This window comes from Kockiozyma suomiensis (genome assembly GCF_038497685.1).
Source record: "Kockiozyma suomiensis strain NRRL Y-17356 unplaced genomic scaffold V2V93scaffold_7, whole genome shotgun sequence".
NCBI classification, from domain to species: domain Eukaryota; kingdom Fungi; phylum Ascomycota; class Lipomycetes; order Lipomycetales; family Lipomycetaceae; genus Kockiozyma; species Kockiozyma suomiensis.
Window position 1 is genome coordinate 138,107 of NW_027117670.1, and position 23,957 is coordinate 162,063.

The 23,957-nt window shown below is 43.9% G+C and overlaps 9 protein-coding genes across 9 annotated transcripts; 3 read left to right on the forward strand and 6 right to left on the reverse strand.

Annotated features, from left to right (window-relative positions):
- Positions 1 to 62: 62 nt before the first annotated feature.
- V2V93DRAFT_369536 (uncharacterized protein) lies at positions 63 to 2,155 on the reverse strand. Its single transcript, XM_066910042.1, has 4 exons — positions 1,925 to 2,155; positions 1,733 to 1,867; positions 692 to 1,592; positions 63 to 635 (listed from the first exon to the last, which is right to left on the reverse strand). Exons 1-4 carry the CDS (start codon positions 1,935 to 1,937, stop codon positions 248 to 250), a joined length of 1,437 nt encoding a protein of 478 aa, XP_066765600.1. The 5' UTR covers positions 1,938 to 2,155; the 3' UTR covers positions 63 to 247.
- Positions 2,156 to 2,303: 148 nt separating this feature from the next.
- On the forward strand, positions 2,304 to 3,769 carry V2V93DRAFT_380213 (uncharacterized protein; the record flags this gene model as incomplete). Its single annotated transcript, XM_066912045.1, has 3 exons — positions 2,304 to 2,493; positions 2,553 to 3,064; positions 3,122 to 3,769. The coding sequence occupies 3 exons, from the start codon at positions 2,304 to 2,306 to the stop codon at positions 3,767 to 3,769; spliced, it is 1,350 nt and encodes a 449-aa protein (XP_066765601.1).
- Positions 3,770 to 3,856: 87 nt separating this feature from the next.
- Positions 3,857 to 6,904, reverse strand: V2V93DRAFT_369540 (uncharacterized protein). The gene is made up of 4 exons (XM_066910043.1): positions 6,552 to 6,904; positions 6,366 to 6,433; positions 5,732 to 6,280; positions 3,857 to 5,669 (listed from the first exon to the last, which is right to left on the reverse strand). Exons 1-4 carry the CDS (start codon positions 6,598 to 6,600, stop codon positions 4,014 to 4,016), a joined length of 2,322 nt encoding a protein of 773 aa, XP_066765602.1. The 5' UTR covers positions 6,601 to 6,904; the 3' UTR covers positions 3,857 to 4,013.
- Positions 6,905 to 7,219: 315 nt separating this feature from the next.
- Positions 7,220 to 10,653, reverse strand: V2V93DRAFT_236968 (armadillo-type protein). Its single transcript, XM_066907077.1, has 8 exons — positions 10,329 to 10,653; positions 10,179 to 10,261; positions 10,052 to 10,108; positions 9,871 to 9,989; positions 9,454 to 9,816; positions 9,116 to 9,390; positions 8,086 to 9,057; positions 7,220 to 8,029 (listed from the first exon to the last, which is right to left on the reverse strand). The coding sequence occupies exons 1-8, from the start codon at positions 10,398 to 10,400 to the stop codon at positions 7,310 to 7,312; spliced, it is 2,661 nt and encodes an 886-aa protein (XP_066765603.1). The 5' UTR covers positions 10,401 to 10,653; the 3' UTR covers positions 7,220 to 7,309.
- Positions 10,654 to 11,496: 843 nt separating this feature from the next.
- Positions 11,497 to 13,863, reverse strand: V2V93DRAFT_346293 (major facilitator superfamily domain-containing protein). The gene is made up of 2 exons (XM_066907893.1): positions 13,222 to 13,863; positions 11,497 to 13,154 (listed from the first exon to the last, which is right to left on the reverse strand). The coding sequence occupies exons 1-2, from the start codon at positions 13,743 to 13,745 to the stop codon at positions 11,990 to 11,992; spliced, it is 1,689 nt and encodes a 562-aa protein (XP_066765604.1). The 5' UTR covers positions 13,746 to 13,863; the 3' UTR covers positions 11,497 to 11,989.
- Positions 13,864 to 16,236: 2,373 nt separating this feature from the next.
- Positions 16,237 to 19,129, reverse strand: V2V93DRAFT_380217 (uncharacterized protein; the record flags this gene model as incomplete). Its single annotated transcript, XM_066912046.1, has 2 exons — positions 16,237 to 17,144; positions 17,212 to 19,129. The coding sequence occupies 2 exons, from the start codon at positions 19,127 to 19,129 to the stop codon at positions 16,237 to 16,239; spliced, it is 2,826 nt and encodes a 941-aa protein (XP_066765605.1).
- Positions 19,130 to 19,461: 332 nt separating this feature from the next.
- V2V93DRAFT_369548 (mitochondrial 54S ribosomal protein bL31m) lies at positions 19,462 to 20,208 on the forward strand. The gene has a single exon (XM_066910044.1). It carries the CDS (start codon positions 19,533 to 19,535, stop codon positions 20,115 to 20,117), a length of 585 nt encoding a protein of 194 aa, XP_066765606.1. The 5' UTR covers positions 19,462 to 19,532; the 3' UTR covers positions 20,118 to 20,208.
- Positions 20,209 to 20,220: 12 nt separating this feature from the next.
- V2V93DRAFT_380219 (flavin reductase like domain-containing protein) lies at positions 20,221 to 20,847 on the reverse strand (the record flags this gene model as incomplete). Its single annotated transcript, XM_066912047.1, has 1 exon — positions 20,221 to 20,847. One exon carries the CDS (start codon positions 20,845 to 20,847, stop codon positions 20,221 to 20,223), a length of 627 nt encoding a protein of 208 aa, XP_066765607.1.
- A 615-nt stretch (positions 20,848 to 21,462) lies between these two features.
- On the forward strand, positions 21,463 to 23,947 carry V2V93DRAFT_369550 (Hsp90 protein-domain-containing protein). The gene is made up of 3 exons (XM_066910045.1): positions 21,463 to 21,558; positions 21,617 to 21,678; positions 21,741 to 23,947. The coding sequence occupies exons 1-3, from the start codon at positions 21,537 to 21,539 to the stop codon at positions 23,751 to 23,753; spliced, it is 2,097 nt and encodes a 698-aa protein (XP_066765608.1). The 5' UTR covers positions 21,463 to 21,536; the 3' UTR covers positions 23,754 to 23,947.
- The last annotated feature ends 10 nt before the right edge of the window (positions 23,948 to 23,957 follow it).

A 23,957-nucleotide genomic window follows, 5' to 3' on the forward strand; every position in this document is an offset into this window, starting at 1 on the left:
ACATGTTAACCGGACGGATCAAAATCGCTACAAGATGTATCGCTAAACATTATAATATTCTATAAATTTAGCTATGATACCATGATATCACAGCGGAAGGAATTTTATTTTAAGAATTATAGTATACAATAAATTTCTGGACGTGTCTATCTCCATCAATAACTGGACCAAATTTGTAGAGTAAACATAGTACCTGAAATTTTCTAGACTTATAAATCAAAGAACCACACAACACCTTCGTCCTCACCTACGCAATAGCCTGGTAATACAATACATACTCCTTTTTGACTCTCTCCCATGTACTAGTGTCAAAGAATGTATAGATTCCGCGCTCGTAATGAGCATTCTGTTGTAATGGCTCTGCGCCGGGATCTTTAGTAAGCCATACCTTGAGCTCTTTATGATAGCGCCAGTTGCGTGATGTTAGCTCTGCCGCAGAAGCTTCTTGCATATAATCTCGCGGCATCGAGTAAAAGATGTAAAAAAGCGTCTCGTCGGAAAAGGTGGAGATCTTTGTCTGTTGCGGAGGTGCAGACTGCACATGATAGCACGCTGGAAGGTGGAAATCGGGCTCAACCTTTGAATTCGAAGCTTCAGCCCAGGGTGACGCAAATGTCAAAGACAGAGGTTCAGCACTAAATATACAGTCAGAATAACTCAAAAATGTACACTTGGAGGTATAATGACTTACTCAGGTTGGTTCAGATTCAGACCGAGGGTAGTTAAATCACTGCCCATCGCGAGAAGAGCAAGGTCATTGTTACTTTCCAATTTCATAAAATTCATCAGCCCACTCAATCCAAATGGCATGCTTTCCCCTTTAACCTCTTTTCCTTCCAAAGTCCTTTCATTGTTATCATCATCGGCAGGCCTCGACTGTTGTTGCGCCTGCTGCTGCACATTCCACACGTCGTTTGGATTTCGTCGTAGCATGTTGGAATACTCGTGCTCAAGCCGCTGCTGTTCACCATAATCTCGCGATCCTTCATCCAGGTGCGTACCGTTAGTATTACTACTGCTAGCTCCAGGTGCACCCACAAGTGATCCTATTAAATTGCCAGCGTAACTGTTATTTGCCAGAGCACTGCTTCCAGCTGCATTAGTGCTTCCGCCTCCAAGCCCAGCCAGAGGACTATCCGGCCAATTCTTGTCATCAATCTGATCACCATGCGTCGGAAGAAGACCAATTTGATGCTGCTGATGCTGCTGATGCTGCTGTTGCTGATGCTGTTGCTGTTGGAATTGCAATTGCTGTTGCTGCGACTGCATATAAAGCTGCTGCTGATGAGCATTGTCTAAACTTTGCTGTTGCGCGAGACCTGGAGGTCCTGTTCGCGACGACATCGGCATAGGAGACTGTGTTCCTGGCCTAGAGGTATACTGCTGTTGGCCACCACCAAAAATAGAGTTACCTCCATTGCTGTTTGCTGAGCTAGTAGAGTATGACTTGGCTGTAGCCTGGCCGAGTGTCGGGAACTCATTCATATCTAAGGTACCTAGTCCGGTATTGCTCGATCGTATAGCAGAGGAAGGAGTTTGCTGCGCCGGACCTGGTTTCCCAAATGCTCCTGTTCCCCACAATGGCACTTGACCTATAATTCATCAGTGTGAGTAAATAATCAGTTGCGCCGTCTCTTGATTACGACATGTAGTCATCAGGGTGAAACGTTCAGTTCAACCCTCAGAACTAATTCATAAAAAAATAACAAAAATTCAAACATCCAAGTCCTACCCCGCTGGTTATTCGCAGCTGCCGAAGAGGCAGAAACAGCCGCTGCATTTATAGGCTGCTGTTGCATACTACCAGGTCTATTCATCGAAGTGATTACGTTCGAAAAGCCATGCGAGCGATTCTGTGGTAGTTGACCTACAAGCAGTTGAGTGTTAATTTCAACAAACAGAAGTAATTCAGTTCAAAAGGTACCTGATCGATTCATCGTTTCATAAACTTGATATTCGGAAATCAAACGAAAAGGATTCGGGCTTCATATAGTTATCTCTCAAAACTGTGTAGACTTTCTTCTAATTATAATAGCGACAACCCTGCCCTTTTTCCCAACTTGAATGACTTCAGGAGAAAAAGAAAAGAGCAATATTCGGACAAGCTGATTAGATAGAAATAATATAAGAAACGCTGACTGTAATCGGTATCACGTCTGTCCTCAGTACGCAAAGTCTAACAATAAATTCTTGTTAGCTAAGAATAAGGGTTAGGGTTTTATTCAAGGGTTAGGCTTGAAAGCAACTCGAGGATCAAGTAAATTGTTTACATATTTCATATTTTTACGTAATTGCAAAATATAATGCCAGACAAAGAAAAAGAAGTTGTCGAAGCAGTGCCATTGGATGAAACGGACGAGAAATCTGTGGACGATCTATCTGCGGCCTCTGAGAAGCCTGCTGATGTGGAATCAGAGGTTGATGTACAAGGAACAAGTGTGCCGACCTCAAAGGATGATGAGTCCAAAGAACCATCTACAGCTGAAGCGGAAGGTATGTTGTTGCAATATTATTGTACTCATGAATGAATGCTGACAAAGTGTTTGAATTAGCTGATCAAACTACCTCAACTGACAAAGATGACGTCGAGAAAGCCGATGATTCCATAACGCAAGCATCCGTAAGTTCACGGAAACGCGGTCGAGAATCGTCGCCTCCCATACCAGAAACTGAAGAAAGTGTACAGAAACGGGCTCGTGCTGTTGGTATAGCCGAGTCAGAGAAGCCAGATGATTCTGAAAAGAAGAGTGATCTCTCTTCAGAGAAAGTAGAGAATGCACCATCTACCAGCGATGGCAAGGAGCAACCTAAAGACATATCGAAAGCTGCGGATGTTGACCAACAGGCTGAAGAAGAATTAAAAAAGGAGAAACTAGTCAAATCTTCTGAATCTGTCAATGAATCAAAATTTGATTCGAAAGAAAGCTCTGAATCATCGTCAAAACCTACTCCATTCAGTTTCTATGCATCGTCGGGCTCTTCATCTGCATTCGGCAATGCTCCTGCAAAGACTGCTTCTCCTTTTTCTTTTGGATCATCAATCTTTGGATCGAAGGACTCAGCCGTACGTATTTTTTTGTTTGATGATTCTTAAATGCATTTAATTAATTTATATCTGTAGTCTTCTGCTTCGAAGCCTTTCTCGTCATTTGTATCTTCGAATCCCTTTCTAGCGGCATTCAAAGATACACCTAAAAACAATAAAGACGAAGATAAAAAAGACGAAAGTAACGACAAAGCGGAGAACGACGACACAACAGGCGATTTCGAGCCATATGTACAGCTTAAACTGGAAGAGAAGAAAGTGGAAACTGGTGAGGAGATGGAGACTTCACTTTTCAGCTGTCGCGCTAAGCTTTACGCTCTTGATCCAACCAGAACTGCTGAAGGATGGAAAGAGCGAGGTGTGGGTAGTCTTCATCTGAACATCAACAAACTCACAGACGAGCCAGAGTCGGATGCTACACCAGTATCTACCACGGATTCTCCAAATTCAGATAGCAAAGAGTCGACATCGGCCACACGCGCACGAAAGTCAAAGACTCGTATAGTGATGCGCTCGGATGGAGTATTGCGCGTGATTTTAAATTTGCCTATACACAAAGGCGTTGAAATCATGCAGGGAATGAAGAGTTCGATGGCTAGCGAAAAATTTATTCGTATTTCGGCATTTGAGAATGGGGCGCCGATGCAGTATGCTCTAAAAATGGGACAGGAGAATACTGCGAAGGAGTTGTTTGAACATATCAGAAAACAGTTGGATTCCTGAACTGATCTCTGGTTTATATTTTATTGCGCTATTCCTAATTTGCAGTCTGCGATGTACATTATTATCTCACTTACTGAATTTATAGAATTTAGTATATTTGAATATATTTGGTATTCTACCTAATATATCTACACAGTGATTTCATGATTGCCGCCCCTTCCTAACTCTGCGACTTCTAATTATGATTTATAAAAACGAAAACAAGTATAAAAATACATGTGGCATAAATCATCCAAGCGTCCGACTAGAAAGTCCAGTTTTCGTCCGCAGACTCAATTGCCCACTTAAATTTCTCTCTCAGTGTCTTGGAGAACAACTTCTCGATCGGAACATTAAACTTCTTGGAGAACATAACAGTCAACCTTGGATCAATATAATTGATCTTACTGGTCGTTAGCGCAACTGTCGAGTTATCTTCCTTATCTTTGAGCTGAAGCGTTGTATTGATTGCTCTTTCGCTCAATTTCTCAATCTGTTGCTGGAGTTTTTCAGGACTCGCTACCGACACTACCGGCTTTTTGAAATCGCTCTTCTTTTCCTTTTTATATCCCTCAGCAAGTTCATCGACCGCTTTAAGCTTCTCTCTAGTCTCCTTCTCAATTTCCTTTTCTGATAGACCCTTTTCACCATCAGCGACTTTCTTTTCGTTTTCTTTGAGAACTTTCTTGGTAACCTTCTCGCGCTCTCGTGTGATTATTAAGTCAATCAACCTATCGATTACTTCATCCGTGAGCTCTGGATCACGCTCGAAAAAAGCAGGATCTTTCTTCTTCATCGAAGGATCAAGTTGAGCGAGCTGCATTTTCAAGCGAAATCGCTGAAATTTAATTTCCAAAATCTTGTCTTCAATTTTTCCAACAGACTGCTCATGGGATTTGGATACCGTACGCTGATGATTACACAGGATGGCAACTGCACGATTTGCAGCGTTGAATGCAACCATTTTCTCATTAACAGTGCCTCGATTAGGAATCTTCTTTAATTGATCTTGCATTGTCTTTGACGCATTATACGTACGGAAGACTTTAGCAGTTAGACCGGGCATATAATTCTGCAAATGCTTGTTAAGCGAAGGAGGATCGAGACGATCAAAAAGTTCATCTCCTTCCCGTTTCGGATCTCGTTTGAAAAGCTTCAAGTTTTTGTAGACCTGATTATCGACCTTAACCTCTTGGTAAAACCGAATAGAATCTTTACCCAGGAAATCAAGCACTACAATATTTGGCGGCTTGAAAGTGACATGCTCGTACCTTAGCGAGCAACAGCCAACAGTATCAGCCTCATCTTCACCTTTTTCTCCACCAGCTCGCAAAGCAAGTACATCAATTAAATACATCGCCGTAGCCCGCTGACGATTAACCATTTTCTCGTCCTTCAGCTCACGACGGTAGTCTTCTCGAATGGCATCAATATGATTTTTCAACTGGCGAGCTTTTTCAAATTTTTTGAAATCGCTCATACCCTTCAGTGAACTATTCGCCGCCAGAAATACATACTTTGTCGCTCCATTGATGTTTTCTTTCCAAGTAGCGAGCCAAGAGACAGTGCTATCGTGCTTAACTTCCGCCCACTTATGCCCATCAGGAGGCTGCGGAACTTCAGCTTCGGCTCCGATATTGATAGTGACCTGCTCCGGCATGACTCGTGCCTTCAATTTTCCAGTTTTCGGGTGAGAACCGCGGCCTCGGAAAAGACCAGGAGGCTCAATTCGAAAGTTACCAACAACTTCCTTACGGCCATCGAGATAGCAAATCTTGTACATTTCTTCAAGTTTATCTTTTTCAGCCTTGATTCTCTTTTTCTCAGCGTTGGGAATGTTCTTCTTTTCTATCCTCTTTGCTTCAAAATAATTAAACATATCGTTAAAATCGCATTTTTCAAATTTGGTAATCTCCACGTTCTATGACAAATTAGTAACCTATAGCTGTAGAATAATCAAGTCTTTAACGTTAAATCACATACCGCACCACCTGCTTTCTTCAACACAGTTTTAAAATCTTCGAAGAAATTTTTCTGAAATACCGGGTTCTTCGCATGCTCGGTCTCTAGCATCGCACCGAAAAATCCTGCAACTTCCTCAGCTTCGATGGGCAAATCAACCGGCTTACCATCGTACTGCAATTTGACATGCTTCGGCAGCGGCTCATAAGGAGGAGGAAACAATACACCTTTGTGTGAAAGTGTAGTCCATTTGATCGAACCGTCATTCTGCTCTGCTTCCCACCACCTGTAAGCCTCCTCTTCTTCCTGCTCCTGCTCAGTTTTGCCCTCGTCATCAGTTGCGGACGACTTCTTGCCACCTTTTTTTTTAGCAAGAGAGACAGCCGGTGCTGAATTGAGATCACTTTCAGCTTTCATTGCCTTGCCATTGGTCGTCCCGTTTGTCTTGATAGACGGGGCAGTCGAAGGATGGGGAACAACTTTAGTCTCTGATTTTTGCTTCTTGATTGCAGGTGCAGACTTTACAGTATTCCTTATGACGGCTTCCTTCGCCTTCTTGCCGCGCTTTTTCTATAAAAAATAATGTTAGGACTATCTTTCTCACAAGTCTCATGAATTATCTTTTTTTTTTCATTTGCTAAAATGCTTGACATACCAACGGCACTTCGTCCTCAGAGAAATCAGATTCTTCTTTTTCGACCTTCAGCTTCCGCTTCCGCTTGTCTAGAGTAATAGCGTCAGTTACATATTCGAAAACCTACACTACTTAGCGTCACCACGTCGCTTGGTGAAACGAATCAACGCGCGTAATACGCGTCTAACGGCGAGTACAACAACATACCCTGTGTCCGCTGCGACAACGGAATATCGTCATTAGAAGAATCAGACATAGCTCTAGTTTGTCAAATCACTAAATAAAAGAGAGATAAAATGTGGCGGGGTGGAGTATCTTGCGACGAAATATTCACTATATTCACAACAACGACGCCTAGCGAGTTCACACACTTGGCCGCACGCGTTTTAACGTGATGTGGAGAAAATAGAAACACGAATAATGCAGTATCGTGAAATGTGAATACAGAAAAACAACTTTATCTAATAATCTAAAGCCCGAATAGATCTGAAGCGACAAATCAAATAAAAGAGAGTGGCCACAAACGTGTAGCAGAGTCGCAGTCGGACTTTTGACTATTGAAAAACGCTTGGTCAACCTTGCCTCGAGCGAGCGGGGACTTATATCCTGATTCTTGGATTAGGGCTACTCAACTGACAATTCAATTTCATATTTGTGTCACTTATGTAAGCTGAATATAATCTAATTTCTGTGCAGAGTACTGAACAGATCACTGTCGTCTTATTCATTATGTCGTAATATAATACAGTTTTCTCATGATTACCGATACAACATCCATGATTCATATAAATAGCAATGATAATAAGCTATTTTTCCCGAATATCAACGACAATCCGCATCATGAAAGCGCAACAAGTTATATACAAAACTCTGGAAAGACACCTAGTCCCCAACTCTGATCATATAATGCATGAGAAATGCTGGGTACATGTAATTGTGTAGAAATATGTAAATAATGAACACATCTATTGAATACCCTTGCCACGAATCTCTTCCAATCGTGGATACAGTGAGCTACCCATCTTTTTGATAAATGAATCGTTGCTAGTGGTAGTATAATGAGCCACACTCTGCAGTACTGAATCAAACAGAGACTGATTAGTCCGACTGACAAGTACGGCACTCATTCCGTTATTAAGAATAGCTAGAATGAACGCGAGATATGCTTTCTTCATATCCGTCTGCTGTATTTCTTCATCTGTCGATCCATTTGCAGATATGCTCAATGAATAGAATATTCCTGTAAGCAAAGGATTCAAAATTCGATCCAACATATCAAACATCCCGGGCTCGCCTTTAAAACTGTGGATGAGTTGTCCTAAGAAACTCATAAAATCGATAAGCTCAGGAGTACTACTCTCAGACAATAATCGAGTAACAAGAATTGGAATCTCAGGTAAAATCGATTGTCCCAGAATTGGTACCATCCGAGCAAATGCAAATCGGCTAGCCTCTCTGATAATCTCAAGTCCGGATAAAGTCTCCAAAGACACCAGGATAGCGCGACTGGCAAGAATAAACTGATCGCGGACTGGCTCAGTCACATTCTTACCACCGTCCGCGATACCCCTCGCAAATGTTCCGATTGCCATGATATCGTGATGAACCTGAAGAGCTAGTCGTGGATCTTCAGGAGCGCGCGGAAGACTTTGTTCCATATCAGTAAATATGGGATTCAAAATATTCTAAACCTCATTGTTAGTTCAAAGTTGCGAGTATTGCAGATTGAGCGCAAAAATACCTTTATCAGCGCAAGTTGCTTATCATCCGAAACAGCATCAACAGAGACAACCAATCCAGAGGCTTCAAACAAGTACAGCCGACCATCAATATTATCAGAATCGCTAGCGCCTAACTCTGAAATATCCGATTCATTGTCATCCCGGGATGCAAGCTCTGCTCTAATAACAAGCAGATCGCCAATCGCGTTCAATGCTGTCTCAGCAATATCGCCAATCATCATCTTACACAGTTTAATAAACCTATAAAACAAAAACCATGCCCGAATCTGAACTTGTAAGTACGAGCTGTGAATTCCGATACTAGAAACAAAAATCTCAAGCATTTGTGGAATCAAATGCTGATGCGCTTCAAAAAATTTGGGATTTTTTACCACGAGTTCCATATACTGTAAGTTAATAGCTGGATGTCCTATAGACAGGACGTTTGATTCTGTCATCCTCAACAGCATTTTGTTTAGTAATATAACGGCTCTTGAGTTTTCTTGTCCCTTCGCCGGTAATGCAGCCGCATTACGAAGACCATCGCTGTATGCACCAAGCTCAAACAAACCCAACTCGACTTCCCGCCAATCTTGCTTTGAAAGGCAATCGAGAACAACATTTGAAACTGTATCCATAAACAAATTCTCGTTAATCGCGGCAACAGCATCCTGAAATAGACGCAGCCGCGCTCGGATTTCAAGAAATTCGTTCTCAGAGTCATCTGATCCATTGTGGAAACTCATAGTCTCATCATACTTTAGCTTTAAGATAACGGTATTCAAAATTGATCCGACCATCGCCAACCGGCTAGGGGTGAGAGGCCTATTTCTTTTCTTTTCTTTTCGGAGTAGTGAGAGGAGATCAGCAATTGTTGGGAAGACTTCCGAAGAAGTATCATCGTATTCGTTAGATAGAAATGTAATGGCAAATGGCATGTATTGCTGTAGTAGATTTTCTGCGCTGTCTATCAATTGTGGAGGTAGTTGGCTCTGCTACTAAAGTTAGCTTGCATACGGATATGATAGACACTAAAAATGAGTTTCATACTTCATCCAAAATTTTAATCAAATCCAAGCACACAACATTCGTAAGTCGGGCGACTTTTTCTGTAAATTCAGGATCGGACCCTAATGGTAGCTGACTGATCAATTGAGGTAAATTAAGTAGACCAATCAACTCAATTTTATCCACTGATTTCATTTTTTTGCTCACAATCTCCGACAACGTATCGCAGGCAGCTCCTCGTAGCGACTCATTTCCGAGAATCCCAAATATAAGTTGCATGTATTGCGGGGTAACAATCAATGAAATATCGATCCAGGCTATTGACAAATCAGTTAGCAATTTTGAATATTCGCTTATTGAAAGTTCTGTTGTAGACATACAAACCCAAGATCCTATAACGCGCAAGCAATTCTCCGTGATCAGGTATCCATCTTCTCTATTTGTCCACCGAATCAAAATCTCCCTCCACGCATTTGCCAACTTTGCCATATCGCCAACTCGAATCTCGTCTTTAATTGTAACATTTCGACGTGCATCATCGTTAGATCGCTGAATCAGAGTATCGGCAATTTCATCATGCTGAGAAAGAAGAATGCGGAGAAATAGCTGTAAACCCCGAGCATTTTGGAATTGTCCACCAATTGAGGACAGAGCGATTAAATCGTCATAGAATGAACGCCATGTGTGAGGATAGGAAAGGAGGAAAAAATAAGTTATCGTCTGTGCCAATTTATTCTGCATAACTATATTATCGTTAATCGAGAGTCAATCGGTGAGAATATTGTTTGACAACTTACAAACTGCATCGGTTTCGGAGGTATTTTGTGGACTGTACTCTCTTTGAATATAAGATAGCAAAGCTTCTTTGACAAACGATAATGACGAATCGTTCAATTGTTTGTTGTTTCCATTGAGTCTAACAAAGCACGTTATTAGCAAAATATATCAACAATTACCCCCAAACATGATGGGACTCACCGCTTAACCAAGGCATCGTCAACGACTTGCAGCGCGAAGAAACGAACAGCTGGTGATCTGAAACATTGAAAAATAATTAGCACAATTGCGATCAACAAAAAGATTCTCCATAACATAAATTACTCACCGCTTCCTTTCACTCATAAACAATGAAAGACAAACTTGCCATCCATCGTCGGATTCCTTGATCTGATTGCAGAAGGCCATAGCCTATACAGACAATAATTAATAAATCGGCTCTGGATTCCAACCACGCGATTTCATAATAAATTCGTACCTGTTGCTTCAGATTTGTATCCACATTACCGCTCAAGGCAATCTCCACCGCCTGTTCAACCTGATCTTCCATTTACTGCGCTGACGAACGTGTAGTTTAGTTAGCTAGGGGTCGGCTAGGTGAGTTGATATAGCTAGCACAGGAAGAGTTCAACAAAAAGAACCGATTGTCGTCCTCTATCCCGACCACCAAAAAAAAAGAATGAAAAATTCGCCAAGAAGCAGAGATAAAAAAAATTAAAAAGGCTACTGATTCCAAAGAATGGGGGTTGAAGATCAAAGGGCTGTCGATTGAGAGAAGCAACGATTTATATGAGTGGACCTTAAAAAGCATCTGTCGTGTCTGGATTTTTTTTGTGAGCGTGAGGTCAAAGGAGGGTAACTTTCTGTCTCGGCCGGGTAATCGGACCCTTACTAGAGACTGAAGTAGTCAGTCCACAACTTAGCAGTTGTTCTTCTAGTAATTGTCGACTAGAAGATTTTGTGAATTTAAAAAAAATATTGAATTGAGAGTTAAGTTTGGGGTTGGGTTTTTACATTGATAGAAAGCTAGATCCGGGAGAGAATGTTCAGCTGTCTCCGCCAAAACCTCATAAATTCTATATAGAAGCCTCACTTTAAAATCGTAAAATGGGAAAGAGTCAATTTATTAAGAATTAGGCGTTTCAAGAAATATAGAATTCTATTTGAATTATTGTATATATGTACGATGATATGACTGAAATCGCGAACCGTCCTTGGGGTTTGACGATTTACGTACACGCTGGGATTATACTATGTATACTCAACAATGAGCTCAGTCGTAATTGCTATATAGAAAAGCAGGTACGATACAATAATGCGATAGATTGGAGAAGTATCTGCGTATTCAGGGTGCATCTATGAAGCGGTGAAGAACGATTGGCAGCAGCCACCACAAATTTATCAGCATCGAATATCAATAATCGACAGAAAATATCTCACAAAAAAATATGATATTATGCGCCTAGTGATAAGCATTTATATTTGACAGTATAGGATGGTAGATTTCGCGAAACCAAAATTCGATTGATAATCCGCAGACGGAATATAGAACGACCAGCGATTACAACACTGGGTTACTAAATTAAATAAAATGCACACATAATAAGATTAGCCTATATTTCATGAATTATCAACTAAAAAACATTTCAATCTGGCAAAATCGCAATATCATATGAAAAAGAATAGAGTAGAATATGAGGTCCACGGCTAATCTCTGTGCGGCTCCAAAGCCGGGATTAACCGAAAGACCCACTAAAATGTATTTTGCAGTGAATTCAGTTGGCACTTCTCTATTAATCAGTCCAATTTCAACACTAAATAAAAACGAATGACCTTATCTATTAAAAACTTAATCCTTAGAATATTCCCATGCATAAAAAAACAGACAACCAAATCAATATACCAAATCATTAAACTTGTATACGAACGATGCAATCTTCAAGATTTCATAAATGAATCGTTCAGAAATACCCGCGTTGCAAATGTACATGAAATAAGGCTAATACAACCCTTTTACAACAACCTTCAAAAAAAAGATTACAAACAATTGATACCTAGAAGCAACAGATTACTTTATACACAACTTTATCAGGAGTAAAAATTTTGGCGCAACATTAAATAAAAAACAAACAAAATCCTTTAAACCTCAAGCTTCTTCTCCGACGACTCCGACGAGGCCTCTGCAGAAGGTCCACGGTAGTTATACTCACCATGGTACTGCTCAGAAATTTCCTCAAGAGTCTTCCGCTTAGTCTCAGGGATCAAGAACGAGGTAAAGAAACCGATAAGCATGAAGAGAGCAAAAATTTCCATTACGTGGTTCAACCAACAACTGCCACCCGGGCATCCATGAGTGCGGAGAGGAGCAATAGCGGTCTGGGCAATGATAGCACCAACCTTGCCAAAACCGGCCGAGAGACCGTGGGCAGTCGAACGATAACGAGTAGGGAAAACCTCGCCAGGAACAATGAAGGTTGTGGTATTAGGTCCCCAGTTCTCAAAGAGTTGGCAAAGAACGTAAAGAGCAAGAAGAGCATGTCCGGAAAGTTTGTGATAAGCAAAACCAATGATGCAAAAAAGAATAGTCAAGAGAGCAAAACCGACAATCTGAAGGGTCTTGCGGCCGACAGTGTCAAGGGTAGCAACTGCGAACCAATATCCAGGAATAGCACCTGCGCAGGTTAGGATAATGTTACCAACGCAGACGTTGTAGATGTTGTCGTACACATTTGGCTGACCAGCATAGCCGATAGCAGCGAGAATGGTAGAGTTATTCAAACCAAGACCGTAGAAAGCAATATCGAGAAAACACCAAGAACCGGCTGTTCCGAGAAGAATTTTTCCATGCTTCCACTGTCCAAAGTGGCTAATGAAGTCGCCGAAGGAAGCCTTAGGAACATTGAGCTCGACGGGAGACTGGACACCTTCAACATCCTTGAGAGCCTTGACCTCTTCAGCGTTAGCGCCACCCATGTCACCACCAATGTAGCGGTTGACATCAGCAGCGGCTTGGTCAACCTGACGAGCGACGTCAAAAGTATAACGAGGGGTCTCGGGGATGGTGAGACGGAAGTAAAGAGCAAAGCAAGCGGGGACACAGCCAAAGCCGACGACAACACGCCACATCTTGTCATTAGCAACCTGGCAGTTACCAAGACACTCAGCAGTCGAATTCGCGGCAGACAGCGTCCCCTTGAAACCACGAGTGACAACCAAAGCGACGATGGCAGCGGCAAGCTGACCCCATCCTTGGTTAGCGAATACGGCGCCCATGATGGCGCCTCTCCATTTGGTAGTGGCAAATCTAAGAAAAAGTTAGACGCAAGAAAAGCTAACGCAAAGAGTCGATAGAAAGAAAAAGAAAAACTCACTCAGAGGTAATAATAGAAGAAAGGGGATAGTCACCACCAATACCAATACCCATGATGACACGCCAAAATACAAGAAGGCCAATGATGTTGACTGAAGGGCCCTGAGCAGAAAGAGACTGACCGATAGTTCCAGCAATGATAATCATGAGTTCGACACCGTAAATGCGCTTACGACCGATTCTGTCAGCAAGCCATCCGAAGAAAACCTGACCGACGACGGTACCACCAGAGGTGGCGGCCTTGACAGCGGTATCAGAGTTGGTGGGAAGCTTCCCGCCACGATCCTGGTAGTAGGCATATCCGAGCATAGTGACGGCGATGTTGATGGCAAAAATATCATAGGCATCAGTGAAGAACCCGATGCCTGCGACGGTGATGGCGCGGATGTGGTACCAGCCGAAGGGGGCATTGTCAATCTTCTCGAGAGCAAGGCGCCGTCTCTCGTTGGGGTCTGATATGTGCGCAAAATCGTTGACGAAGTTGTGGAAGGCAGCGTTGCCACCGGAGGTAAGCTTTGCGGACATTATAGAGAAGGAAATAGTCCAAGACTTAGCAGTCAAAGACGGAGAAGAGAAGAGTGAGTGATTCTGCGCTGGGAAGCAAACAGTTGAGCCGGGCTCAAAGAATACTTATGTCGTGCCGAGACGAAGCAGATGTCTTCGGGCTCGCGCTAGGCCGCTTTGGGCCACATCTTCCTGGCGCAAGCCAACCAATTGAGCGCCCTTTTTTGCCCACGTTTCATCGCCTAAGCCGCACACGTGTGCGCGAGTGCGCTCGCCAGAGGTCGCATCACGTGAACTCATTCTAGATCAGGAGAAAGGCCGGCCTATTGCGCAGACTCGAGCGGTCCACCTGCAGCCATCGCTGGAGAGGGTTGGCCAGTGGTGGACGGCAAAACCGATGCATGCGCACTCCAGCCGACGAAATTGCAGCTGTGGAACTCTCTGCGTAGAGATAGTTGGTGCCAGTCGCAAATAGTACGTCAATGCTGTTACTCAAAGTACACCAGTCAGCTTGCTACCTCAATCAGCAATTACGCCTCTCTGGACACGTCTTCGCGAGAATGATCAAGCATCGCGACAGCTTTGGAGAATTCAGCTCCGAAGCACGCAGCGAGACAACAGGCGCTCAGCCAAGGACTGTCTAATGATCTACAACGTATTCTATCCAGACAAATTGAACAGACAAGACAAGCGACGACATTGGATGACAGCCACGATGTCAAATGTCAAAAAGAGCCTTTCCTCGCTATTGCCGTTAGTCCGCCCCGCAGGTACTTGTCTGTGACCAGTATTAAGTCGCGCTACCAAGCACATGCTCTCGCCGTGGACCATATGCTCGCGTTATCTCTACTTTTCTAATAGCTGCTGCCTTCTATCTGGACTAGCAGTGCACTGACCGCCCACGTTGGATGTGTAGATGAGGATGACAGCTGTCGAATGGCGCACCTGCACAAAGGCCGAGAGAGAAGCCAAGCGTACAACAGTCCTAAGAGAATATACAAAAAGCAAGCAACCCAAAAAATTTGGCACTAAAATAACCAAATTGCGATAAAGTTTTCTCTAGTTTTATTGTTAAAAAGCATGGAGGATGAAAAGTAACGGCTTCCCACTGACCATCTACGTACCTCACGTCGCTGTTCTATTCCGGAAATAAACAAAATTCTGTTTTCATTAAGACCAATACATGGGTCCATACATTCAGATCATTGCCTTTCGTATCATTGCTTAGTGGCTATGATAAGCAGATGCATGTCCGAGTATGCCAGGTTATGGTTCATCAGCCTGTCTGAGCGTTTTCTCTTCCGATCCAATGAAGTTCCCCACGAGTCCACTACCGCACTGCAGCCACGACTGAGAGCCATGGAAATTCTCTGATTGCAAGGAAGCTGCTTTGTGGTCGATTGAAAATTTGAGTGTTAGTGAGCACCTCTCAATCTGTGCAGAACCTCGATTCGCCTCTTCTCGATAGCTCGGCACATCCACTTGGTCTCAATCAATTTGAGGAGCAGCAATCATTTTAATTAACTCATCTCGATTCAAGTACGTAGAAAAATATTTTAACAACTAGCTGATACTGTCTCATGTGGAATATTTAAGAAAATGGCCCCATCACTGAATTCGCCTCAATGACGCCGGCAAAATTGACAATATGTTAGCTGTCTATAGCTATATATCATCTTCATCGATCTGATATTAATTATATCATTAGATGACACTGCATGCCGTAGATAATTGTCCTCTTGAATATCTTCAATATGTGAAAGTATATCAACTGCGCGTCCTCATGATCGACACATTCAAACTTGAAAATGGCAACTTTCTTAGGTTATCTTCTAACTTTTCTCGACTATATCTGGTTTGTAATTTGTACACACTCTTAAATTGAGTTGGAAAAATGGTTCACTATCGTCGGTAATGACAGCAAATAATCGTATTCGTTATCTATATATCATAAAACACCCATTCACTGTCAGTCTATCTCTCTGCTTACTCATTTAAAAGTTATTATCTTATTAAGATTGCGCACTTATCAAGCAACGTTTGGAAAATCGGCACTTCCACACACGCTGTTATACATAGCACAATAATACAAAAACAGATAAAAATGCCAGTCTCGAATCTGAAGGGTGTGAAGTCAGACTCTTCAATGTATCTTAATGTTAATGGAAAGAGATGCTATTTAACTAATGTCCATCAAAACATCAGTAAAGAAAACTAGACACAAATGCGTTTTTTTCGCACCTCCGACATACAAATCCGGGGAGATAATCAAAAAAAAGAAGCTATTAATAAATTAATCAAAGGAGAATGAGTAGCAACTCCCGGGCATTTAAATAAGCCAAAAAAAGAGATACTCAAACAAACAGGGAGACCATGAGCTAAACAAAAGAACCATGACAATAGGAAGAACGAGTCTAATTACAATAAATGAAGGAAAATTATTAAACAATTTGCAAACGGCTTATCCTTTACCAAAAAATATCAACATAGAGAGCGCGCAGAAAAAAGTTCATTACAAAGATGGCGAAACTGACCCCGCCGGTCCAGGAGGTGAGACAAGAACAGCAGTTGATGACCCTGGCGTATTCACACTACCAGAATTGCTCGTTGAACTCGGCGACAGCGTAATTGTTCCTCCTGGAGCAACTGGCATCGGCACAGGAGGTACAATACCAACAGCAGTAGCGGCCGTCGCGATTGAGCTCTCGCTAAACATGCCAATGGACTGCCACGTAAGAAGAGTACGACCTTTGATATCGTCAATCCCTTTCTCCATCTTTGTGATTGCATTTGAAAATTCCTCTTCAATGGCGTGACGTCGTTCAGCTAATTTCTCTCGTCCAAGCTTGCGACGAGCGAACTCTGCATCCCAAGCCTGTCTACGCTCCTGATCCGCGCGTTGAAACTCGACAAGCAGTTTTCGATGTCGCGTTTGTAGCTTTTCGGATTTACTACTAACTGAATTCTCATCAGACTGTAACTCCCGATCGCGCTTCTCAATAGCTGCCTTCCGCTGCTGAAAGCGTCGCTCATGCTCATTAATATCATCAATAGCAGCCTGCCATACTGATTTGCGCGCATCAACCAATCCAAGAAGGTTTTCCTCCTCAGCGTCTAATTCAGTCATACGGCTTTGAAGTACTTCAATTTCTTCTTCCGTTCTTCGGACACTCTCCCGTAGCGCGAGGACTCGTCGCCAAGCACGCTCATCGCCGCGATCACCGGTTCCAAGTCGCGACTTCAAGGTATCAATTTCCGATCGGAGCGATGCCAGATGCTTCGAATGGTCCCGACGAGAGCGCTTCAATTTCTGCTTTTCTTCGGTCAAGGTCTCATTTGTCGTGCAGAGAGTATCGAGTAGAGTTGTAACTGGTGACAGAGGACGAGAAGGTTGCTGAACTTGCGACGACACGGTTGAAGCTATTATTACAAGTCAGCATCATCTTCTCTAAAAACAACATACATCGACGCAAACAAAAAAACTTACAATCTTTTGGCGAAGTGCAAATGTCTGTCCGGCAGATGGTCACCTGCTTATACTTGAACTTTTTGCCAATCTCAATCTCATATTCTGTAATTGGCGTTAATCCGCTAACAACCAATAGAGTCTCTGCGTTTTCTTCCATAGATTCAGATAATTCTCCATTAATCTCCACCTCGCCTGCCACTGACGCCTCGAGAAGCTGTACTGTGGGATCTGAAGGCCCATCTGGTGCATTCTGAAGAGCTGGGTACAGAACTTTTGGAACAATCGTTTGCACCGAAACTTCTGGCCACAATATTCCATTTACACGTACAGTGACATCATTATATAGCGATGCCTGACAAGCGTGAGGCTGTGTACCAGTCGCTGCTTGAGTTGGATCAGCGTGAGAAAAAATGGACGGAACAAGTGAAGTAGGAAGTAAAGAGTGATCGCTATGACCATTTGACTCAGGAGATGCCGAAGATGAGACCGCCTTGTTATCCGAAGCGGAAGATGGAATCGCACAATCTCCGGGGATGATTTCAAATGCTACTTCGTTCTCGAGGATGTACCGCACGCAGCAGTAGAGTGCTGGCTCAGTTGCCGACGGTCGATATCCGAGTCCGCTTGCAGCCGTGGAGTCGTCCGAAATGATTGAAGATAACAAAGAATGTCCCTCATCGGTTGGAAGTAAACTGTGAGAACTTTGTGAAGGCTCTTCGGGAGCTGCTTGTGGGTCAGACAGTATCTGACTTGATTCGCGAGATGCCAGAACAAGCGTGTTCGCAAGTACAGACCAGAGTGTCTGCTGATGTGACTTGCCTTCCTTATTTCCCTTTTTCTTCTTTTTGATAGGTGTTCCATTGGCCGGAGCACAAGAAGATGTCGGCGACATGCTACTAGAATAAGCTACCGAATCATAATCAATCCCATACCCCTCTCCAAGGATAGCTGGTGATGAGCTCGCAGCCGGCATTGAACTAAGCTTGTTTTCGTGTTCCAGGAATGAACGCCTTAGAGAATGCATTATACTTTGCGCCACAATATGAATGGCAATAGCCTGACCAAACCAACCGGCCGAGCCGTAGAGAATGTCTAATGTACGAGGAGATGTCCCGCTTGAAGCTAAGTAATATTGTGGAGGTTCAACTGGAGGCTCCATGACCGATGATGGAACGGGTAGCAATGCACCGCGACGAATCAGAAAAAAGGAGTGCCGTACAGCTCTCGCTATCTGAAGTAATGCCGTACAGTAAACTGCTGTTTTTGAACCTCCACCGCCAAGCGCAGATGCAATCACGGCAGAACCAAGATCAGCCATGATTGATCTCATACGAGGAAGAAAAAATATTGAAAGTATAGCAGTAACTACGTCAGCGAACAATACTGTCAGTAGACTCGGAGAAGTCTGTGTCGCGTGAGTTAACGTTGAGATCAGCGAAGCTGTCGGCGGTGTGAGCGGAGGAGCAAAAGTCATTGAAGCGAATATCATTTGAATGAATGATACAATAAGACTCGGAAATTGAATGATGAGAATAAAAATAGTGAGAGAGTCGATAAGGGGATGGGCGCTGAGGATCGAGGACTGCTGAGCAGTCGGCTTATTATGCAATGCTTGTTCGTTGTAAAAAGAAGATGACTTTCGCAGCGAACGCTCAGAGGTCTCATGATGAAGTGAGGTCGCTGACAGAGAAACCGCTCCCGGAACCAAATCCGGTTTTGCCGGAGTGCTCGGAAGCTGCGAAGACGCAAGCGGGCTCGACGTATAATTCTGCAGCGGAGTCGGCACTCGTCGCGGTGTATCAGTCAACGCCGAATCCTGAGCCTGCTGAGACGTCGCCGTCGTAGCATTCGATGACAACGCAAGAGACGACGACGAGCTTGAGACCGAGCTGTTAGCGAGATTCGCGCGTCGGGAGGCGGCAGATCCGCGCGCCATTATCGACGGAGCAAAGCAAGCAGTCTACTTTTTGGCGGACTGAACTTGCAGTCTCTTCTGAGCGAAGAACGATCGTTCGCACGACACCCGGAGCACGTGTCTCAACAAGAGAGCAAGAACGCAAGACAGGGCTCGTCGGCAGATCAGCGAATCGAATTCTGGTAAAGGATCTAAGCGCAAGAGGAATGTTGAAATCGAAGAAAGATTAATCTGTGATATTTTTCTGGTGCCGCATGGTCTGAACTCTCATTCGCATCACGTGACACATATAACCAAATTTTGCTACCAGTCGCTTTGGTACAAAGGCCTTTGCTGATACCTTTGCCTGTACGAAAATTTGTAGGACAGGCTTCACAAGAACCGAAGAGCATTACATTCTATCCTTGTCCAATTCTCATCAGCAATGGCTTTGTCGACAGCGAGTCGGAGTAGGCCTCTATGTCAATCGTTGGTCATAAGGCAATTTGGCTTTGTTACTCCTCACTTCCTAGGCAATCAGCAGAAGAACCAACAGCCGGAACAGCTGACTCAAAGACGAGCATACGATGCGCAACTCCCCCGACAACGTCGCCAGAAAAGGCATTTACCTCCGGGAAAAACCACACCGGCGGTATATCACATGTTTGATTGTCTTGTTGAAATGTCGGATGGATCGACTTATGTGCGGCAGTCACCGTTTCCAAGAGTTGAATGGAGATACCTCAGAGATCAGCGTACGCACCCTCTGTGGAATCCGACAATCAGTGGCTTGGTAGCCGTTCAAGCTGATACTGGAGGACGTGTTGCACGGTTTAACGAGAAGTTTGGCTCGACTGATGAGTTTGCAGAGGACGAGGAAGAGGCTGAGGAGGAAGAGTCTGTGTTTGATGGCAAGATTGAGGAGATGTTTGAGGACTTCGAACATAAAGAGTCACTCAACGTTCGTGTCTTTCAAAAGGTTCGGACGAAGGGTAGGAAGGGTGCTGGTGGTGGTGGCAGATATATCTAAGTGGGTGACGTATCGGCAATATGTAAATAGTAATTTTCAAAATGAAGAATATGTACAGAGATCTAATATACAGCTTATGGCACCAAATAGCTAAATAAGCAATTCACTCATGCTTCAAATGCATCCGCTTAATAATTTTATTGCCGCCCTCTCGTGCGTCCTTCACACTTACTCGGACAAACTGACGATTAAAATATACAAGTGCGGTAGAAGAAGACGCTGACCGTTCGTCTTCAATTTCCAATCTCTCAACCTCACCCACCCATATTTCATGATCACTAACTGTAAAGCAATGCTTCGTGATACAGTCTACTCGCGCGAATGCAACCGCAGCTTCAATGCCGTCAGATGCCAGCACTTCTTCACTTTTGATCCGTGTTCGGTTGAGAATAGGCGTATCGTACGGAGCATCTGACAACGGAAACCAATCTACTCCGATGATCTCAACGTCGTCTTCAACAAAATCAATAGCTTTTGTCGATTGAATAGATCCCGCAAATCCACGCGCGACATGCTCTGCAGCATGTGCTCCCGAGAGAAAGTTGACACTGAATCTGCCGGAGTCGTGTATAAGCTGGGAAGTTTTTGACGGCAGCTTTAAATTGAATGTTATAAGAGGAGCTCCTTCGGGAGACACAGAGAGCGACGTCACAGAAGACACTGTAGCTGCGCGTCTGTCGCCTTCATGTGAGGCCGTAATGACGGCGAGAGGAGCAGCATGGCGAGCCATGAGCTGCTTGTACTGAGCTCTCAACGCTGAACAAGCTGCTGACGAATTCAGGCTGCGAACCGCATTTGGAAGGCGCATTTATACGGGCGAGATCATTTGATTTTGCTCTGACTCGGAAGGGAAGGTAACTACGAAGCGAGTAAATGTCTTGACATAAAGTGATTTCGGGAACGCGTTATGTCGAAGACGCATTGAAGATTTGATGTGAATGCATAGACTGCTATTGTGAACCAAATGCTGCTCGAACATAAAGGAGATTTGATTTCGATTTTAGCAAGTAAAATCTGCAAGGAATCATGGATATTTCTGGTAACTTCGACGAGCTCATGGCTGATCAACGAGTAGCAGCGGTAGAGCGCAGAACTTTCCAACCTGACCGAGATCAGTTCAGATACACCTAGAGCACATCTGAAATACAGCGACAATTGAATATAATAATCGATTTATCAAATTAATCTTCTTACTAAGATATACCTCTTTAATGAACAAGCAGAGTCCAGGTAGTTTAGCAGCGCCAGGCCGAAGTGAGCCGCACGGGACTGCTGCCTCGTTTCCATGGGATTCTGTGGAAGGCAAAAGAACAAACACCTGCGCCTATATTTCTTCACGCGCTCCCACCTGTTCAAAATTTTCTTTTCTCCGTTCATAACTCTTTTCCTTTCACAAGATTGTTATACAAACAAGTCACAATGGCTGAAACTGAACAATTTGGTGCGTTCTGTTTTCTTGCGTACTTATTGGTTTATTAACTAACAATGCCCGCTTATAGAATTTCAGGCGGAGATCTCGCAGTTGATGAGTTTGATCATCAATACGGTCTACTCAAACAAAGTACGTTGATCCGCAAGTTTGTCGGTTGTTTTTGTTCAGTTTATACTGACAACATTTTCTAGGAAATTTTCCTTCGTGAACTCATCTCCAACTGCTCAGATGCTCTTGACAAGATTCGTTACGAGGCCCTCTCTGATCCCTCAAAGCTCGAGACTGAGCCTGATCTCTACATCCGGATCACTCCTAAACCCGAGGAGGGTGTTTTGGAGCTGAGAGATACAGGTATTGGTATGACCAAGGCTGATCTCGTCAACAACCTCGGAACCATTGCCAAGTCTGGTACCAAGGCTTTCATGGAGGCTCTTTCCGCTGGCGCCGATGTCTCTATGATCGGACAGTTCGGTGTCGGTTTCTATTCTCTCTTCCTTGTTGCTGACCGTGTCCAGGTTATCTCCAAGCACAATGATGACGAGCAATACATTTGGGAGTCGTCTGCCGGTGGTCGATTTACCATCACCCTAGATGAGGAGAACGAGCGTCTCTCGCGTGGTACCATCATTCGTCTCTTCTTGAAGGAGGACCAGAAGGAGTACCTCGAGGAGAAGCGTATCAAGGATATTGTCAAGCGCCATTCTGAGTTCGTTGCCTACCCCATCCAATTGGTTGTTACTAAGGAGATCGAGAAGGACGCTCCTGAGGAGGAGAAGGAGGAGAAGGTTGACGACGATAAGGCCCCTAAGATTGAGGAGGTTGATGAGGAAGAGGAAGAGAAGAAGGAGTCCAAGAAGATTAAGGAGGTCGTTACTGAAAACGAGGAACTTAACAAGACTAAACCTCTATGGACTCGTAATCCGTCCGACATCACCGAGGAGGAGTACGCTGCTTTCTATAAGTCGATCTCGAACGACTGGGAAGATCACCTTGCTGTCAAGCACTTCTCCGTTGAGGGTCAGCTTGAGTTCCGTGCTATTCTCTTCGTTCCTCGTCGTGCGCCGTTTGATCTATTTGAGTCAAAGAAGAAGAAAAACAACATCAAGCTTTATGTGCGCCGTGTCTTCATCACCGACGACTGTGATGAGCTCATTCCTGAGTGGCTCGGATTCGTCAGAGGTGTTGTTGACTCCGAGGATCTTCCTCTTAACTTGTCGCGTGAATTGCTTCAGCAGAATAAGATTCTCAAGGTCATTCGCAAGAACATCGTCAAGAAGACCCTCGAGATGTTCACCGAGATCTCTGAGGACCGCGAGCAGTTTGACAAGTTTTACACTGCCTTCTCCAAGAACATTAAGCTTGGAATTCACGAGGACGCCCAGAACCGAGTTACCCTAGCCAAGCTTCTCAGATATAACTCGACCAAGTCCGTTGATGAGCTTACCTCGCTCACTGATTATGTCACTCGTATGCCTGAACACCAGAAGAACATTTACTTCATCACTGGTGAGAGCATGAAGGCCGTCGAGAAGTCACCCTTCCTTGACGCTCTCAAGGCCAAGAATTTCGAGGTTCTCTTCATGGTTGACCCCATTGATGAGTACGCCATGACTCAACTCAAGGAGTTTGAGGGTAAGACTCTTGTTGACATCACGAAGGACTACGAGCTTGAGGAGACTGAGGAGGAGAAGGCTGAGCGAGAGGCTGAGGAGAAGGAGTACGAGTCGCTTGCTACTAACCTGAAGGAAATTCTCGGTGACAAGGTTGAGAAGGTGGTTGTCTCACACAAACTCGTCGACGCCCCAGCCGCTATTCGCACTGGACAGTTTGGTTGGTCTGCCAATATGGAGCGTATCATGAAGGCGCAGGCTCTCCGCGATACTTCGATGTCGTCATACATGTCGTCAAAGAAGACCTTTGAGATTTCGCCTAAGTCTCCTATTATCAGGGAGCTCAAGAACAAAGTTGATGCTGATGGTGTAAATGACCGCACAGTTCGCGATCTGACTACTCTTCTGTACGAGACTGCCTTGCTTACTTCTGGTTTCTCGCTTGAGGAGCCCAACTCTTTTGCTAGCAGAATCAACAGACTTATCTCCTTGGGTCTTAACATCGACGAGGCTGAGGAGGAAGCTCCTGCTGAGGCGTCTGAGGCTGCTACTGAGGATGCCCCTGCTGAGTCCGCTATGGAGGAGGTCGACTAAACTTTTCTCAAATGAATTGTCGGGGGTAGAAAGGTTTCTATATAAGTTTTTTTTATCAAATATTGTCCATAAGTTTTCATTTTTCTTTTTCTTTAATCGGTTTGATTTGTCTTTTGCAGTGTTACTTAAAATTGGTTAGTTTGCAAAATGGGATTATAATATGAATTACGAAAAGCCAATCTGTAGGAGGAGGTGGTTATTACA

Bases quoted from the DNA above. Each gene is read 5' to 3' on its own strand.
- V2V93DRAFT_369536 (XM_066910042.1), bottom strand. The intron at 1,593-1,732 runs GTAGGACTTGGA...GATGAATTATAG, and splicing joins AGCTGCGAATAACCAGCGGG to GTCAAGTGCCATTGTGGGGA. The intron at 636-691 runs GTAAGTCATTAT...CTGTATATTTAG, and splicing joins CTGAATCTGAACCAACCTGA to TGCTGAACCTCTGTCTTTGA.
- V2V93DRAFT_369540 (XM_066910043.1), bottom strand. From the start codon at position 6,600: ATGTCTGATTCTTCTAATGACGATATTCCGTTGTCGCAGCGGACACAG. The intron at 6,434-6,551 runs GTATGTTGTTGT...CTATTACTCTAG, and splicing joins GTTGTCGCAGCGGACACAGG to ACAAGCGGAAGCGGAAGCTG. The intron at 5,670-5,731 runs GTATGTGATTTA...AATTTGTCATAG, and splicing joins TGAAGAAAGCAGGTGGTGCG to AACGTGGAGATTACCAAATT.
- V2V93DRAFT_236968 (XM_066907077.1), bottom strand. From the start codon at position 10,400: ATGGAAGATCAGGTTGAACAGGCGGTGGAGATTGCCTTGAGCGGTAAT. The intron at 9,391-9,453 runs GTATGTCTACAA...ATTTGTCAATAG, and splicing joins CGTTATAGGATCTTGGGTTT to CCTGGATCGATATTTCATTG. The intron at 9,058-9,115 runs GTATGAAACTCA...CTTTAGTAGCAG, and splicing joins TGATTAAAATTTTGGATGAA to AGCCAACTACCTCCACAATT.
- V2V93DRAFT_346293 (XM_066907893.1), bottom strand. From the start codon at position 13,745: ATGTCCGCAAAGCTTACCTCCGGTGGCAACGCTGCCTTCCACAACTTC. The intron at 13,155-13,221 runs GTGAGTTTTTCT...ACTTTTTCTTAG, and splicing joins TCTTCTATTATTACCTCTGA to ATTTGCCACTACCAAATGGA.
- V2V93DRAFT_369548 (XM_066910044.1), top strand. From the start codon at position 19,533: ATGGCTTTGTCGACAGCGAGTCGGAGTAGGCCTCTATGTCAATCGTTG.
- V2V93DRAFT_369550 (XM_066910045.1), top strand. From the start codon at position 21,537: ATGGCTGAAACTGAACAATTTG. The intron at 21,559-21,616 runs GTGCGTTCTGTT...GCCCGCTTATAG, and splicing joins GGCTGAAACTGAACAATTTG to AATTTCAGGCGGAGATCTCG. The intron at 21,679-21,740 runs GTACGTTGATCC...AACATTTTCTAG, and splicing joins ATACGGTCTACTCAAACAAA to GAAATTTTCCTTCGTGAACT.